This window comes from Ictidomys tridecemlineatus, chromosome 9, assembly GCF_052094955.1.
Source record: "Ictidomys tridecemlineatus isolate mIctTri1 chromosome 9, mIctTri1.hap1, whole genome shotgun sequence".
Taxonomy (NCBI): domain Eukaryota; kingdom Metazoa; phylum Chordata; class Mammalia; order Rodentia; family Sciuridae; genus Ictidomys; species Ictidomys tridecemlineatus.
In genome coordinates this window covers 104,620,168-104,635,738 of record NC_135485.1, presented here as the reverse complement: position 1 = coordinate 104,635,738, position 15,571 = coordinate 104,620,168, and the positions used below count along the sequence as shown (strand labels likewise).

The window sequence follows — 15,571 nt, the reverse complement described above, 5'->3', positions numbered from 1 at the left end:
CTCTGGTGCAAGAGCACAACATAACATTCTGTAGGTAAGCTTAAGTAATTAACCATAGCCTGACCTCAGAACTCAGGATATCCATGGCCTATACATCACAGGTACTATATTTTTAAGCTTCTGGCATAAAAAGTCATTATGATTATATGATTCACTCAAATCAAAGTTTTACATATTCATTGTCTAATCATTAAGTCCAAGGAAATTCCCAGGAATCCTTAATCCGATCTGCTAATGGAGAGTTAGAAAGTTTAGGGGAGGACTTCCAGCAGTAAATTGCAGCTATCCAATAAGTAGTCAAATCTGCCCCATAACTTCTTGACAGGTCTAATGCATTACTGTACTCTAATAGCTACATTGAAAGAAACCAAATTTCCATATGATCATTTTTTATTTGTTTTAATTAGTTATACATGGCAGCAGACTGCATTTCGATTTATTATACACAAATGGAGCACAACTTTTCATTCTCTGATTGTACATGATGTAGAATCGCACCGTCTGTTCCTAGGGTAATGACGCCCATCTCATTCCATCAATTTTCCTACTTACCTATGTCCCCTCCCCTTTGCAATCAAAGTTCAATCTCCCCACAATACCCCATCATTATGGATCAGCATCCACTTATCAGAGAGAACATTCAGCCTTTGTATTTTGGCATTGAGTAACTTCACTTAGCACAATATTCTCCAACTCCATTCCTTTACCTGCAAATGCCATAATTCTATTCTCTATTAATGCTGAGTGATATTCCAAACAGTTTCTTTATTCATTAATCTGTTTAAGGGCATCTAGGTTGGTGCCACAATTTAGCTATTGTGAATTGAGCTGCTATGAACACTGATGTGGCTGAGTTACTAACTATACTATGCTGATTTTAACTCCTTTCGGTATAGATGGAGAAGTGGGATAGCTGTTCAAATACTGGTTCCATTCCAAGTTTTCTAAGGAATCTCCATACTGCTTTCCATAGTGGTTGCACCAATTTACAATCCCACCAGCAATGCATGAGTTTACCCTCTTCCCCACATCATCGCCAATACTTATTATTGCTTGTATTCTTGATAACTGCTATTCTAACTAGAGTGAGGTGAAATCTTGGTTTTGATTTGCATTTCTCTAATTGCTAGAGATGTTGAACATTTTTTCATATATTTGTTGACTGAATTGTATATCTTCTTCTGGGAAGTGTCTGTTCAGTTCCTTAGCCCATTTATTGATTGGGTTATTTGGTTTTTTGCTGTTAGCTTTTTGAGTTCTTTATATATCCTGGAAATTAGTGCTCTATCTGATGTGCATGAAATGAATATGTTCTCCCACTTGTGGGCTCTCTCTTCACATTATTGATTGTTTCCTTTGCTGAGAAGAAGCTTTTTAGTTTGAATCAATCCTATTTGTTAATTCTTGATTTTATTTCACTAGCTTTAAGACTTGGTTGAGGAAGTCAGGGGCCTACTTTTTCTTATATTAGGTGCAGGGTCTCTTCTAATTCCTAGATCCTTGATCCACTTTGAGTTGAGTTCTGTGCATTGTCATTGACAGGAGTTTAATTTCATTTTGTTGCATATGGATTTCCAGTTTTCCCAGCACCATTCGGTGAAGAGGCTATCTTTTCTCCAATATGTGTTTTTGGCACCTTTGTCTAGTGTGAGATAACTCTATTTATGTGAGTTTATCTCTGTGTCTTCAATTCTGTATCACTGGTCTACATTTCTATTTTGGTGCCAATACCATGACATTTTTGTTACTATTGCTCTGTAGTATAGTTTAAGGTCTGGTATTGTGATGCCTCCTATTTCACTCTTCTTGCTAAGGATTGCTTTGGCTATTCTGGGTCTCTTATTTTTCCAGATGAATTTCATGATTGCTTTTTCTATTTCTATTAGGAATTCCATTGGGATTTTGATCAGAATTGCAGGAAATTTAGAATATCACTTCCACTGAATGCACTGGTCAAGAAAGTCACCAAGGCTAGTCAGGATTGAAAGGGAGAAGAGTGATATTCAACTTCTCAATGAAATGAATAACAAATAGTTAAACAAGAAATGGAGTAATGCCATAACAAAGCCAAAAATAATAGTAGCAATGACTTTACAACCTGACAATGGATGCAAAGCCAAAGCAACCTCAAGACTTCTCAAAATGGCCTTGAGGATACTGATGTTGATGACTTGACAAAACTGTTATGGGAGGCTGGAGAAAAAATCGCTCATATAACAGTAGAAATTTAGCAAAACTCATATTTGATATAATAAAGAAAATACCTAATGAACAAGTAAATTCTAACTAGAAAAAATTCCAGGCTGAATGTCAATATGTCAGAAGTTGCTTTTATCCACATATGAGAAGACATGGGAGAACAAATTGAATTTAAACACTTTTACTTTTTACTTTTCAAGCAGAATTTATAGAAAATAAAAAGGAATAAGAATTTTCTGAATTTTAAAATAATGTTTTTCATTCCTAGCCTCTCTAGGCAACAAAAATCTCTTAAAGGAACAAGTAGCTTGAGGGAAAAGACCAAAAGCAGGATTTGTCTGTAAAACTCTTTGTTAAAGTTTCAGAAAGATTTAGGGTGGTGCTTTATAGAATCATTCAACTAAATAAAAGAGCTTATGAGAATCTTAGACCCACTTGACTATGACAATAGAGCTTCTAAGAATTTAAGGATGTTCAAACAAGCTGCCTCAAAGTAGAAAAAAGACTTTTACAATAAAATATATGTGACTTTGTCTAATAGATTTTATTATAATTTAATACAATAAAAAACTCACAAAATTTTTATAAGCAATTTAACCAGGGTTAAGAAAGATATATTAACTGGACAAAATGAAAAGTAGCTTATTCATCTACAGGTAGGAAGAAGATAGAAAGTTCTAGCTGTGAATACAGCCTATTTCTTATAGAAAGGAAGGACGAATTAGGGGATACAAATAAGAGCCCAAAAGGTAAAACTAGAAACCATGGAAAACCATTCCTCTCTGGTATAACTCAGCTCAAATGAAGAAAATAGCAATCTGTATCTGGTTGTATTTCAGAATTGTGATGTGGCTTCTGTGGACTTATAGTTTTCTCCTTTTTACATAGGTGTATCTAGAACAATTTCTCTCTCTCTCTCTCTCTCTCTCTCTCTCTCTCTCTCTCCCCCCCTCACCCTTGTATGTTAGATGAAACAACACATTTCTTGTTTTACAACTCTTCTGACAGAGAGGATTCATACTCAAAATGAGGCATACTAAGCTATAATCAAGATCCTCACCTACACCTGATTTAGATGACAAGATCCCAGAATCCAAGATCAGGCCATAATCTCATAGGGCTTTAGAGTCCTTGAGAAGAAGGGATGGACGCATACAGGAAGAATTCACATACTTTGTGGTCAGAGAGTAGACTATATAGTAGATTAAATATAGCTATAAATTGTTTGCTACTCCTATCACTGAGAGATAAAGTTTCACATCTTTGCCTTTAGTATGTGCTGCACTGAGTGATCTGATTGACTAATAGAATGCAGAAGAGGGGATATCATGGGTGTGCTATGATTGAGTCAATAAAAGCCTTGCAGTATCTAGCCAAGGCTTTTTGGGGGGGAGGGGGATTCACTTGGGTGAACTTAGGAGGTACTTTATCACTGAGCTACATCCTCAGGCATGTATGTATGTATATATATATACACACATATATATATATTGAGACAGGATCTTATTAAGCTACTTAGTGACCAAGTTGCTAAGGCTAGCCCCAAAGTTGTCATCCTCCAGCCTCATCCTCCTGAATCACTGGGATTACAGGCATGTGCCACAATGCCTGGCTCTAGCCATGTATTGTGGGGCCATGACACCATTGAAAAGTCAGACATGATGAAGCTATGACAGTCCCACTGGAGCCCTGCATTCTTGTCTTCTCAAAAAATGAGATATAATACAAATGTTTTATTTTTAAGCCATTCTTCAATACAGCAGTAGATAATTAGAACTATAGGATAAAAATTATATATATTATGTTAGTTCTATATTCTTAGCTCTATATACTAGAATAACCATTGAAAATATGAGAAAATGTGATCTATCTGTTGTGTGTGAGGGGTAAAATTTGCTCCCAAAATGTAGGTTCTCTATTCACCTCATTAATTGTTTCTTTTGCTGAGAAGAAACTTTTTAGTTTGATCCCACCCATTTATTGATTCTTGGTTTTAATTCTTGCACTAGAGGTGTCTTACTAAAGAAGTTGGGGCCTAATCCCACATGATGAAGATTAGGGCCTACTTTTTATTCTATTAGACACAGAGTCTCTGGTTTAATTTCTAGGTCATTGATCCACTTTGAGTTGAGTTTTGTGCATGGTGAGAGATAGGGCTTTAATTTCATTTTGTCGCATATGGATTTTCAGTTTTCCCACCACCATTTGTTGAAGAGGCTATCTTTTCTCCAGTGCATATTTTTGGCTCCTTTGTCTAATATAAGATAATTGTAATTTTGTGGGTTAGTCTCTGGTGTCCTCTATTCTGTACCATTGGTCTACTAGTCTGTTTTGGGGCCAATACCATGCTGTTTTTGTTACTATTGCTTTTTAGTATAGTTTAAGACCTGGTATAGTGATGCCCCTGCTTCACTCTTCCTGCTAAGGATTGCTTTAGCTATTCTGGGTCTCTTATTTTTCCATATGAATTTAAAGCCAAACATCAACAAAACAAATAATAGAATCAATAAATGAGACAAGACCTGAACAGAGACTTCCCAGAAGATGATATACTTTCAATCAACAAATATATGAAAAAATGTTCATCATCTCTAGCAATTAAAGAAATGCAAATCAAAAGTACTCTAAGATATCATCTCACGCCAGTCAGAATGGCAGCTATTATGAAGACAAACAACAATAAGTGTTGGTGAGGATGTGGGGAATAAGGTACATTCATACAGTGCTGGTGGGACTGCAAATTGGTGCGGCCAATATGGAAAGCAGTATGGAGATTCCTTGGAAATCTGGTAATAAAACCATCATTTGACCCAGCTATCCCTCTCCTTGGTCTATACCCAAAGGACTTAAAAACAGCATACTACAGGGACACAGCCACATCAATGTTCATAGCAGCACAATTCACAACAGCTAAACTGTGGAACCAACCTAGATGCCCTTCAGTAGATGAATGGATTAAAAAATGTGGCATATATACACAATAAAATATTACTCAGCAATAAAAGAGAACAAAATCATGGCATTTTCAGGTAAGGGTTGGCATTGGAGAAGATAATGCTATGTGAAGTTAGCCAATCCCCCAAAAAAAAACAAATGCTGATATAAGGTGACTGACTTATAGTGGAGTAGTAAGGGTGAGCATGGGAAGGAATAGATGAACTCTACATAGGGTAAAGGGTTGGGAGGGGAGGGGAGGGGGCCGGGAGTAAGCAAGGATGGTGGAATGTGATGAACATCATTATCCAAAGTACATGTATTGGTGAACATATTTTATATACAACCAGAGATATGAAAAATTGTGCTCATTATGTGTAACGAGAATTGTAATGCATTCCACTGTCATCTATTTTTTAAAAATCAATAAAAAGAAAATATCAGAAAATGTGATTTGATATAAATAAATGTTTTAACAAAAATGAATGTTATGAATTATATCTATATCTATTAATCTACCAAGAGGAAATTAGGAGATTTACTGAGTAAAGAAAAACAGTTTCAAATTACAATTAAGGTGTACGACATATTAAAAGTGAAATCTAAATAAAACTTTACTTTATTTTGACTTATATGTGTTTAGTGCATAGTTGATGCTTAAAAAAATGTTAACTTAAAATGATAACCACTAATCGTACTCTCTGGTGCTTCCATCTTGTTAAGAATATTAAGCTACATAAAAGTAAAGAGTAGAAATATATGGATTAATTACTAACCTGGCATTTCCGCTGCCTTGCAGTCCTCTATGAATCGGGCAGCTCTTTGACCAAATGGAGTGTTTTTCTGTCCTGATGTTTTCTTTGGGTACTTGAGAGTTGTTCTAATTTCATTATATGTGCCAGGAGCTGGGGTGATTGATTTAATAGGTACAAATCTCTAGTGAAGAACAGGAAAATATGTCATTGAGAAACTATAGAACATTTTGATACTTCACAAGTTAAAAGCTAAGCTACAGAGTATATAACATCAGAGTTTAATTTATTAATGGAGTGAAGAAAATGTAGATGAATTAAGATCTTACAAACATCAAAACAAAATATATAGCTTTTAATCAAATTCCTATATACTAATATAGTAATATATTAAATGCCTTACCAAGGCATATAAACTTCTAGAAAGGAATAATCTCAATATGATATTCTAAATGATAGTATATGAACAATTTCAACATTTAAAATATTCTGAAAATTAAGATCATAAATAAAAACTATATGATCTAATATGATTGCTTTAAGTAAACAAATTACACTACATTAGCAATGTTTCTCAACACACATATTCAATTAACACAACAATATAATTAAGCATCTTAAGAAAAATAAAATCTTAGATTCAAGTGGTTTACAAATTCAGCTTAACTAATAAATTTACTAACATTAAATATATACATATGTGTGTAACTATGAACTCATAAAATATTGTATATTACTTTTTAACTTTTTATTTTAAAATAACTTTGAGTTTCACAAAAAGGTTTTAAAAATTAAAAAATACAGAAAATAACTGTAGGAAGTTTACCTAGTTTCACCTAATTCTAACATGTTACACCATTTGCTTTTTTTAATTTATGTATCCTCTCTCTTTTTGTCTACCAGGTTCCATATATATATATATATATATATATATATATATACATACACACACATATACACATACACACACGTATGTGTGTATATTCACATACATGAAAAAATATATATGCATTGATCTTTCACCTCTAAACACTTTTATATATATAAATGAAAAATAGGAATGTTTCCTTATATATTATAGTACAGTTATTAAATTCAATAAACATATCAATGATTTAATACATCTGATCTACCATTCATAATCCAAACTGGTCTAAAATGCCTATACTGATTTTTACCATGAAATACATGATCTCATATGGGATCAGATATTGCTCTTAGACATCATGTCTTTTTAGCCTCCTTTAATGCAAAGATATTTCCACTGCTTTTCTTTGTGCTTTGAGACTTTTAACATCTTGGGAGAATATTGTGTTTCCCTTTGGTACAATAAACCTTTCTTATTTGGAATTTATCCTAGGGTTCCCCATGATTATATCCATATTATGTATTCTTGAGAAGAATAGGAAATAGATGATATGGCTTTCTAAGGCTATCTTATTTGGAGGTACATGATAGTCTCTGATCCTTACCATTGATTTTAGTTTTGATCAAATCCAATACTCCCTCTACATTAATCAGCAAGCACTCAGTATTCTACTGTAAGCAAGAGATCTGCCTTCTTCTCCAATTATTTTTCCATTATTTAATCTATTTACTTATCTATTTATTGTCCAAATCATCTCAAGGATGACATTTTAATGATTTATAACTCATTGCTGAACTTTGGAACAGTGGTGGGGATGAGGAAGGTTTCAAGTTAGTTCCTATGTACCTATGATATACTCTCATTTTTTATTTATTTCTTAAAACTCACTTTCTGATACAATAAGATATTACAATAAGATATTTAATTCTTTCTACATTAAAATCAGTCATTTTTCAGAAGAATCCTGTTCTGTTTAATGGGGAATATAATTAGTGATCAAGGTCCAGGCATTAGAAATTCTCCTTGATACTGGAGTGTCTCTGTTCCTTGATTCATTTATCAGACCAAGCTACAAAAATATAGATACCTACATATATAGGTACACATAGATACATACATATAAGTGCATGCATACATATATGTTCATATATATTAGAAATCATAAATTCCATCAAAATCTTCCATTCATATCTATCCCACAGGTTCTTTTTCCACATCCCCCAATCCATATTTGCACACACCTTTTCTGCATTAAAAATCCTAGTTCACAATAACAATTATTTTGCTTAAAACTGTGCTACCTCTATAATGATTGTTTTATCAATACCATTCCAATAAACCAACCTACTGAAAATAGTTCAGAATTTTTCTTCAATGCTAAACTTACTACCCATCCCTCCAATCCCATCCAAGACTGATATAGTCAAATACTGTGGATAGCTGGGTTATTCTTTCTTCCCCCAAGCCTCCCCTTTTTCAATTTGGTTAAAGGAATGCATTTGGAATACAATCACTCATTTGCTTCCATTTTCTTTCAGTTCCAGAAGGTTTTGTTTTTAATCTTTGTCTATTCTTACTGATTCATTTTCATTTTTTAATGTATGAAACATTGACTTGCCTCCAAAAGACAAAATATATATTCATAAAAGATAAAAATATAAAAAAGAACTATTGCTTTCTTCCATTTCTATTCTGTCCCATGGGATGCTGAACCACTGACAAAAAAAGTGCCTCAATTTGTAACATTTTCTGATTTCCATGAAGTAAATATGCCCAAAGCAATGGCTAATTTAATACTACCAACATAACAGCAATCAATTTACAAAATCATAGAAAATTAACAATTGGCTTCTGAAACAGTACAAGTAAGCTACAGCACACACCAGTGTTTCCACTATATCTCCTTACCACACCTTATAAGTAATCAATGTCAATGCTTTCTGATTTATTATTATTGTATATATATATATAAAGAAAAGTGGTTATTTGTATGCCTTTCTATTCTTCCTTCTTACTTACACAAAGGTAAGTATTTCAAATGTGCTCTTTTTTACTTTGTAAAGCAAGTAAATATTAGTATTATCAAAAATAATTTATTACTGTAAGAATCAAAAAGAGCTATTTAAATTTTTTCTAAATACTATCTTATTATTCATATGTCAAATATAATGTTTAAAAATTACCATCCTAAACCCCAGATGCATACTAGAATCACTTGAGGCATTAAATATTGGTACCTGGGCCCTATCCTAGACCAACTGAATCATTCTCTGTGAGAAAGAGTAGAAAGGCAGGGTAGCACCTGGGCATGTGAATGTATTAAAATCCCCCCAGGTATTTCTAATGCACATCCAGAGCTGAGAACCAGTGTTATTAAAGGATGTTTGAAAAATTAATACTTGAAGAAGTAATGTAATCTAATACATTCATGTAAAATGTTGAACAAATTCCTTAATCAATGATTAAATTGTCCCAGAAACATATCTGTCTTTATTCCTATAACCAGAAATTCTGTGTCCTAAGTCTACATTGTTAATGGCATTATTTAGCTGCTCATGTTCAATTAAACACTAATGTTATCTCTATCAGATAGTCATGATTGCTATTAACTTCTCCACATCTTTCACCTAACCATTATTTGTTTCTACATATCTTTTTAAACAATACTGATATCATTTTTTTCTTTTCCATTTCTTAAAATATATTTAAAATATGATAGTTGCCAATTGATAAAAAATTAGGGATATATGTGATAAACAAAAATAACTTAAATATAGAGAGTGCTAGCTACAAAACTGTATTTTTTTAAAAAATCAAAAACACATATACACACAGAAACAACAATAACAACAACAAAAAAAACCCTGTCCTCTACAGACCCATCGTGTGTAGTGCCTTAAGTACCATTAAGTTGCTCAAGGCAGAAACCTAATGTTCATTCTTGATTCTTCCCTGTCCCTCACTATAACATCTAACCCATTAAAAAGAAATCTTAATTATACCTACAAAATATACCTGCAATCCATATACTTGTCTCCCAGGAGATGTCTCTTAAGTAAAATAAAACCAAAGCAGTCATCTATACTCAGCTGAAGGTTAATAACCTTCTCAAGTTAAATAACATAATCAGAACTCTATACAGATATAAGTATCACAATTACCTTGGTCTGGAGGCTGCTACATTAAAAATGTTGCCAGTATTTTAACAGTCTTGCCTAAGAAATATCTTATCAACCTTCAAGATCCCTTAGAATATTCCTTGGAGAATATAAAATGGTTACTGCAGAATATATGATATAACTGCAGCATCATTAAGGAGGTCCCAGAGCCAGTTGTAGATATGACCTATGGCCAGGCTCCACAGAACTTACTCTGAAAAATATTCATGACCTCATAGGTTACATATTCATCACCAAAGTACATTTTAAAATTCAGAGTAAAATAGACCTTTCTTATAATCTGAATTGAATGCTTACATATGCAAATTTGCTTAATTCAAATATTCACCCTCTAATCTTATTTTACTTCATTTTACCCACATTTTTAGGCATTATATGTTTTGCCCAGACCATGTTCACTTCTAATTTGCTTAAAGACCACTTTTACTTTCATAATCTTCTTAAACACCACTGAATTTGTTGCTGGCCTCACATTATGCCTATTAGACTCTCTCTATGAAAATGGCTACAGACAATTACCTGGGATTGAGAAAGAAAAGCAGGGGATGTATCATTTACATTTGGTGTCACACTTTCAGTCTTCTGAAATTGACTTTTAATGTCATATCTTCCAGGCCCTGGTACTCCCTAAATTACAGAAAGAAAGAAATACATGTTCTCATTAAGAAAGGATCTATATAGCGCCTAAGGGAAGAGTTGAATAAATATCCGAACCAAAGCAACAGAGTTTTTAAGCAAATTCCTATATGATATTACCAAAGCACTTCATTAAAAGCTAAGCCAGAACAAACTTCTTAAGAGCAACAAAAAAGAAAATTTTTCTTAGCAAAGCTACCCTTGAATCTGAAACACTACCTGAAACTTTGCTGCCCTCTACTGATAAAGCTCAGAAAAAATCATTCACCTTTTTACATGATTAAATATTAAAATGAAGAAATATTTTTAAATGACTTCTATAATTCTTCCATGTAAAAGTACACAATTAGATTTCTCATAAAAAAATTTACTGTCTGGTTAGGGCTAAGTGGAGAGTTCCTGCTCAGTATGTCCAAGGCCCTGGGTTCAATCCTCAGCAACAACAAAAATTTTGCTCTTTTTAATTTCCATTAATCAATAGCCTGCAGTTTTTTCCAACACATTAGCTTTATGAAACATTTTAAGCACAAATGTTTGATGTACCACATTAAGCTTTTAACTATGAACAATTAATTCTGTAAATCCTGAGACTAGGTTCTTTATTATTTCTTATTTTTTTATTGGTGCATTATAATTATAGAATTCGCTATGCCATATTCATACATACACATAATTTGATCAATCTCAATCCCCAGTACCATTCTTTCCCTTCCAGTCCCGATCTTCTTCCTGGCCCACTTACTCAACTCTTCAGATCTCCCTTGTATTATTATTATTATACTTTATATAGGGATATATATATATGTATTATATATATACATGTATACGTGTGTGTATATATATGTGTATATGTATATATGTGTGTATATGTATATATACATGTGTGTATATGTATATGTATATATATGTGTGTGTGTGTGTATATATATATAATGAGATTCATTGGGGGCATATTCTTAAATGAACATAACAAAAAATAACAAAATTTGGTAAATTTTTTTCCCTAATATTCCCTATGACCTGCCCTCTTCCCTTTAATATCTCCCTTCTATTTTCATGAGATCTCATTTTTTTAATTCCTTTTTATTTATTTTTTCTTTCACTAGCTTCCACCAAGAGCACATTCAATCCTTGAATTTTTTGATCTGGCTTATTTTACTTAGCATGATTTTCTTGGGTTTCAATAATCAACAAAAAATGACAGAATTCATTCTTTTTCATGTTTGGGTAAAACTCCATTGTTTATATATACCACATTCTTTTTTCATTCTTCTGTTGACAGGAACCTAGAGTGGTTGCATAACTTGGCTATTGTCAATTGAACTGCTATAAATACTGGTAGGCATGTATCATTAAAGTATGCTGACTTTAGTACTTCTGGATATATACCAAGAAGTGAGATAGATAGATCATATGGTGATTCCATTCCTAGTCTTTGGAGGAATCTCCATACTGCTTTCCAAAATGCTTGTACTAATTTGCAATCCCACCACTAAGTATTAGTGTACTCTTTTGCCCATATCTTGCCAGCAATTATTGTTATCTGTATTCTTGATGTTTGACATGTAACTGGAGTGAAATTAAATCTCTATAGTTTTGATTTACATTTCCCTGATTGCTAAGAATGTTGATTTTTTTTCATATATTTATTGGCCAATTGTATTTCTTCTTTTGAAAAATAAGTGTTTACATCATTTTGTCCATTTATTAAATAGGTTATTGTTTTGGTTTCATTTTTTGTTGTTTTGTTGTGTGTGTGTGTGTGTGTGTGTGCGCGCGCGCGTGTGCACGCACGCATACATGTCAAGTTTTTTGAGTTCTGGATATTAATACCCTGTAAAGGAGTATCTAGCAAAGATTTATCCCATTAAAGAATGCAGGCATTCTTTTAATGCTCGTACTTCTTCCTTTTGCTGCTCAGACACTTTTTAATTTGATTCTGTCCCACTCATAGATTCTTGACTTTACTTCTTGAGCTTTGAGAATCTTATTAAGAAAGTCAGCTTGCAGAAATATGTTAAAGTGTTAACTCTACATTTTCTATGGGCAATTGCAGTGTTTTTGCTCTAACTTCTAGGTCCTTGAAACATTTTGAATTGATTTTTGTGCAGGATGAGAAAAGGGTATGTATTAGGAAGTATTGTCTTATGTAGTGAGGTGAACCAATACTTGGGGAATAAATATTTACTATCATTACATCTTCTTGTTGAATTGTTCCCTTTACCAGTATTATGACATTTCTTGTCTCTTCTGATTGATTTTTGGTTGAAATCTGCATGCATAGTCTGGTATAACAATAGCTATTCCTGCTTATTTTCTGACTCTATTTGCATAAAATATATTTTTCTACCTGTTTACTTTAAGTCTGTAAATTTATTTGCCTATCAATCTCTTGCAAACAGCATAGGGTTGGGTCATGGTTTTTTATTGTTTTTGATGTGTGTTTTGTTTTATTTGTGGTACTGTGGATTGAACCCAGGGGTGCTCTACCACTGAGCTACATCCTCAGGCCTTATTTTACAAGACCGTCTTCCTAAGTTGTACCAGCTGGCCTCAAACTTGAAGTACTCATGCCTGAGTCTCTTAAGTATCTGGGATTACAAGTATGTATCACCATACACAGTCAAGTCATGTTTTTAATCACTCTGCCACTCTATGTCTTTTAATTGGAGAGTTGAAATCATTTGCATTCAGAGTTATTATGAAGATATGTTTTATTACTTGCCATTTTTACTTCCTTCATATATTTAATGTGATCTCAATTTTCATTTTTTAAATTGTTCTAGTAAGCTTCATTATTTCTGAAGCTCTGGGGTTTCTTTTAAGTATTTTCTGTAGTGCTGGCTTATTGGTTAGGAATTCTTTTTATTCATCTTTATCTTGGAAAATATTTATTTCTTCTTTGATTCTAAATGATAGCTTTTGGAATACAGCAACCTTGGCTGGAAATTGTTTTCTTTCAGAGCTTGGATTATCTCATTGAAAGCCCTCCTGGATTTCAGAGTCTAACTGAAATTCTAAATATAACCTGATTGTTTACCTCTAAATGTGAACTGATATTTTTCTCTTGCAGCTTTTAATATTCTATCCTTATTCTCTTTTAGACATTTTGATTATGATGTGTCTTAGAGAGGTTCTTTTTTGATCATATCTATGTGGAGTTCTATTCCATTCCTGTAAGTGGATGTCCATCTCATTCCTAAGCTTTGGAAATTTGTCTTTTACATCACTGAAAAGATTCTTAATTTCATGACTGTGTATCTCCATGCCCTCTTCAATCCTAATGACTCTTAAAGTTGGTCTCTTAATGTTTTCCCATGGTTCTTGTATATTCTTATCATAGTCTTTTATTATTTTTTCTTTACTGTTTACAGAGTGCTCAAGTTCATAGACTCTTTGAGGACTGCAGTTCTCTTTTCTGAAAAATCTAATCTCTTGTTAATGTTTTCAACTAATTTTTTAACTTTATTTATTGTGTCTTTCATATCCAGGAGTTCTGATTAATTTCTATTCAGAATATCTATGTTGAAATAGTCTTTCACCTCCTATATTTTCACCCTTAATTCATTGCTCAGATCACCTTTTAATTAATTAATTATTTTAATAATCAATTTTTGTAGTCTTTCTCAGAAATTTCATTCCCTTCAATATCTATGGATTATTTTTGTAGTACTGTAAATTTGGATTGGGGTGGAGGCTTGTTTGCCTGTTTTCCCATGTTTTTAGAGGTCTTAAATTTCTGAATTTCTTAAAGTATTTTGGTCACAGCAATAAAAAGCTGACTAATATATCCCAGTAAATCCCTAGCACCTCTCAGGAAAACAGGTAACAAACAAGAGAAATGAATAATATAAAACAGTAAAGTAAATATCAGTGCCTACTATCACATCTACAACACTAATTACCATAAAAAGGAGAAATTGAAGTGTCAGAAATTAACAGTAGCAACAATAAATAGCCATGAATTAGATCCACTGAAGTAAACAGCAGGTGTTAATTATTATACCCACAATACTAATACAGCAGGTATCAACTATGCCTTCCACAGTATTAATAACTACAACAACATAAATGGTGAGGACAGGAATAGTTCTGAAAGATGATAAAATTATAGTTCACTAAGGGAAAATAAAAGGAGTTGGAAGACAAAAGAAAGTTTAGAATATTCAAAATACAAATAGAAGAGTATAGGTAGCAGGTGACAGCCATAAAGGAGGAGAAAAAATAGTTTAAAAAAAGCAAAATAAATAAAGGTAATGAAAAAGAAACAAGTTCTATGCATGTATAGCTATAAAACAATCAGTACAAGAACACCAAAAAAAAAAAGGAGGCAATTCTTAATGCAAAATTAAGGATTATCTCTACTGAGGTAGTCAAAACCTTTGGATATTCATTGCCTTTGACAGACTGTTCTTCTTTTCATTTCTTCTTGGGCTATTTACTCCTTAGAAAGAGCAAGGACTGGGGATGAGAAACTCTTCTGCTTTTTGTGTTGCTCCTTGAGCTGCCACCTGGAGTGCCCTGGAACAGAAGCTGGTTGAGATAGCTCTCAGTTTCTCTCTTCAGCAGAACAGGTGTGATATAATGGGAAGAATTGACACTTGGAGTTTTGTCCAGAGATTTAATTGATGGACTCTGTTACAAAATTCTAAATGAGAAGCTTTGGCATCTGGGATTTGGCTCTGGTCAGACCTTTGGAACTTTGTTGGGTGGTATCTGCCACAGAGAGAATAGATCAACATATCCATAGAGCTGTACAGACTCTAATCTCTGGTGGACCTCAGTGCCTCACCTCACTGCAAGAACTCTAGTTATAGGGCAAAACAAACTAACCCTCCACCATTCTTGCACAATCCACCATAAATCTAGCTTTCCCAGGAATAGACTCTAAGTGTAATTGCAACCACCTTTTTAGTTTTTGGACCTTCTTCAGCTAGTCGTGTGAGCTGCAAATTGCAGAGGGAAAGAGAGTGGCACTCCCCTACATACCTCTGACCTGAATC

The 15,571-nt window shown here is 33.2% G+C and overlaps 1 protein-coding gene across 1 annotated transcript in view; it reads right to left on the bottom strand.

Annotated features, from left to right (window-relative positions):
- The window catches only part of Stpg2 (sperm tail PG-rich repeat containing 2), a 501,428-nt gene that overhangs the window by 380,795 nt on the left and 105,062 nt on the right, over positions 1-15,571 (bottom strand). The window contains exon 6 of the mRNA XM_078020746.1: positions 5,910-6,069. Coding sequence (XP_077876872.1) covers positions 5,910-6,069 — 160 coding nt within the window. The remainder of the gene's footprint in view (positions 1-5,909; positions 6,070-15,571) is intronic.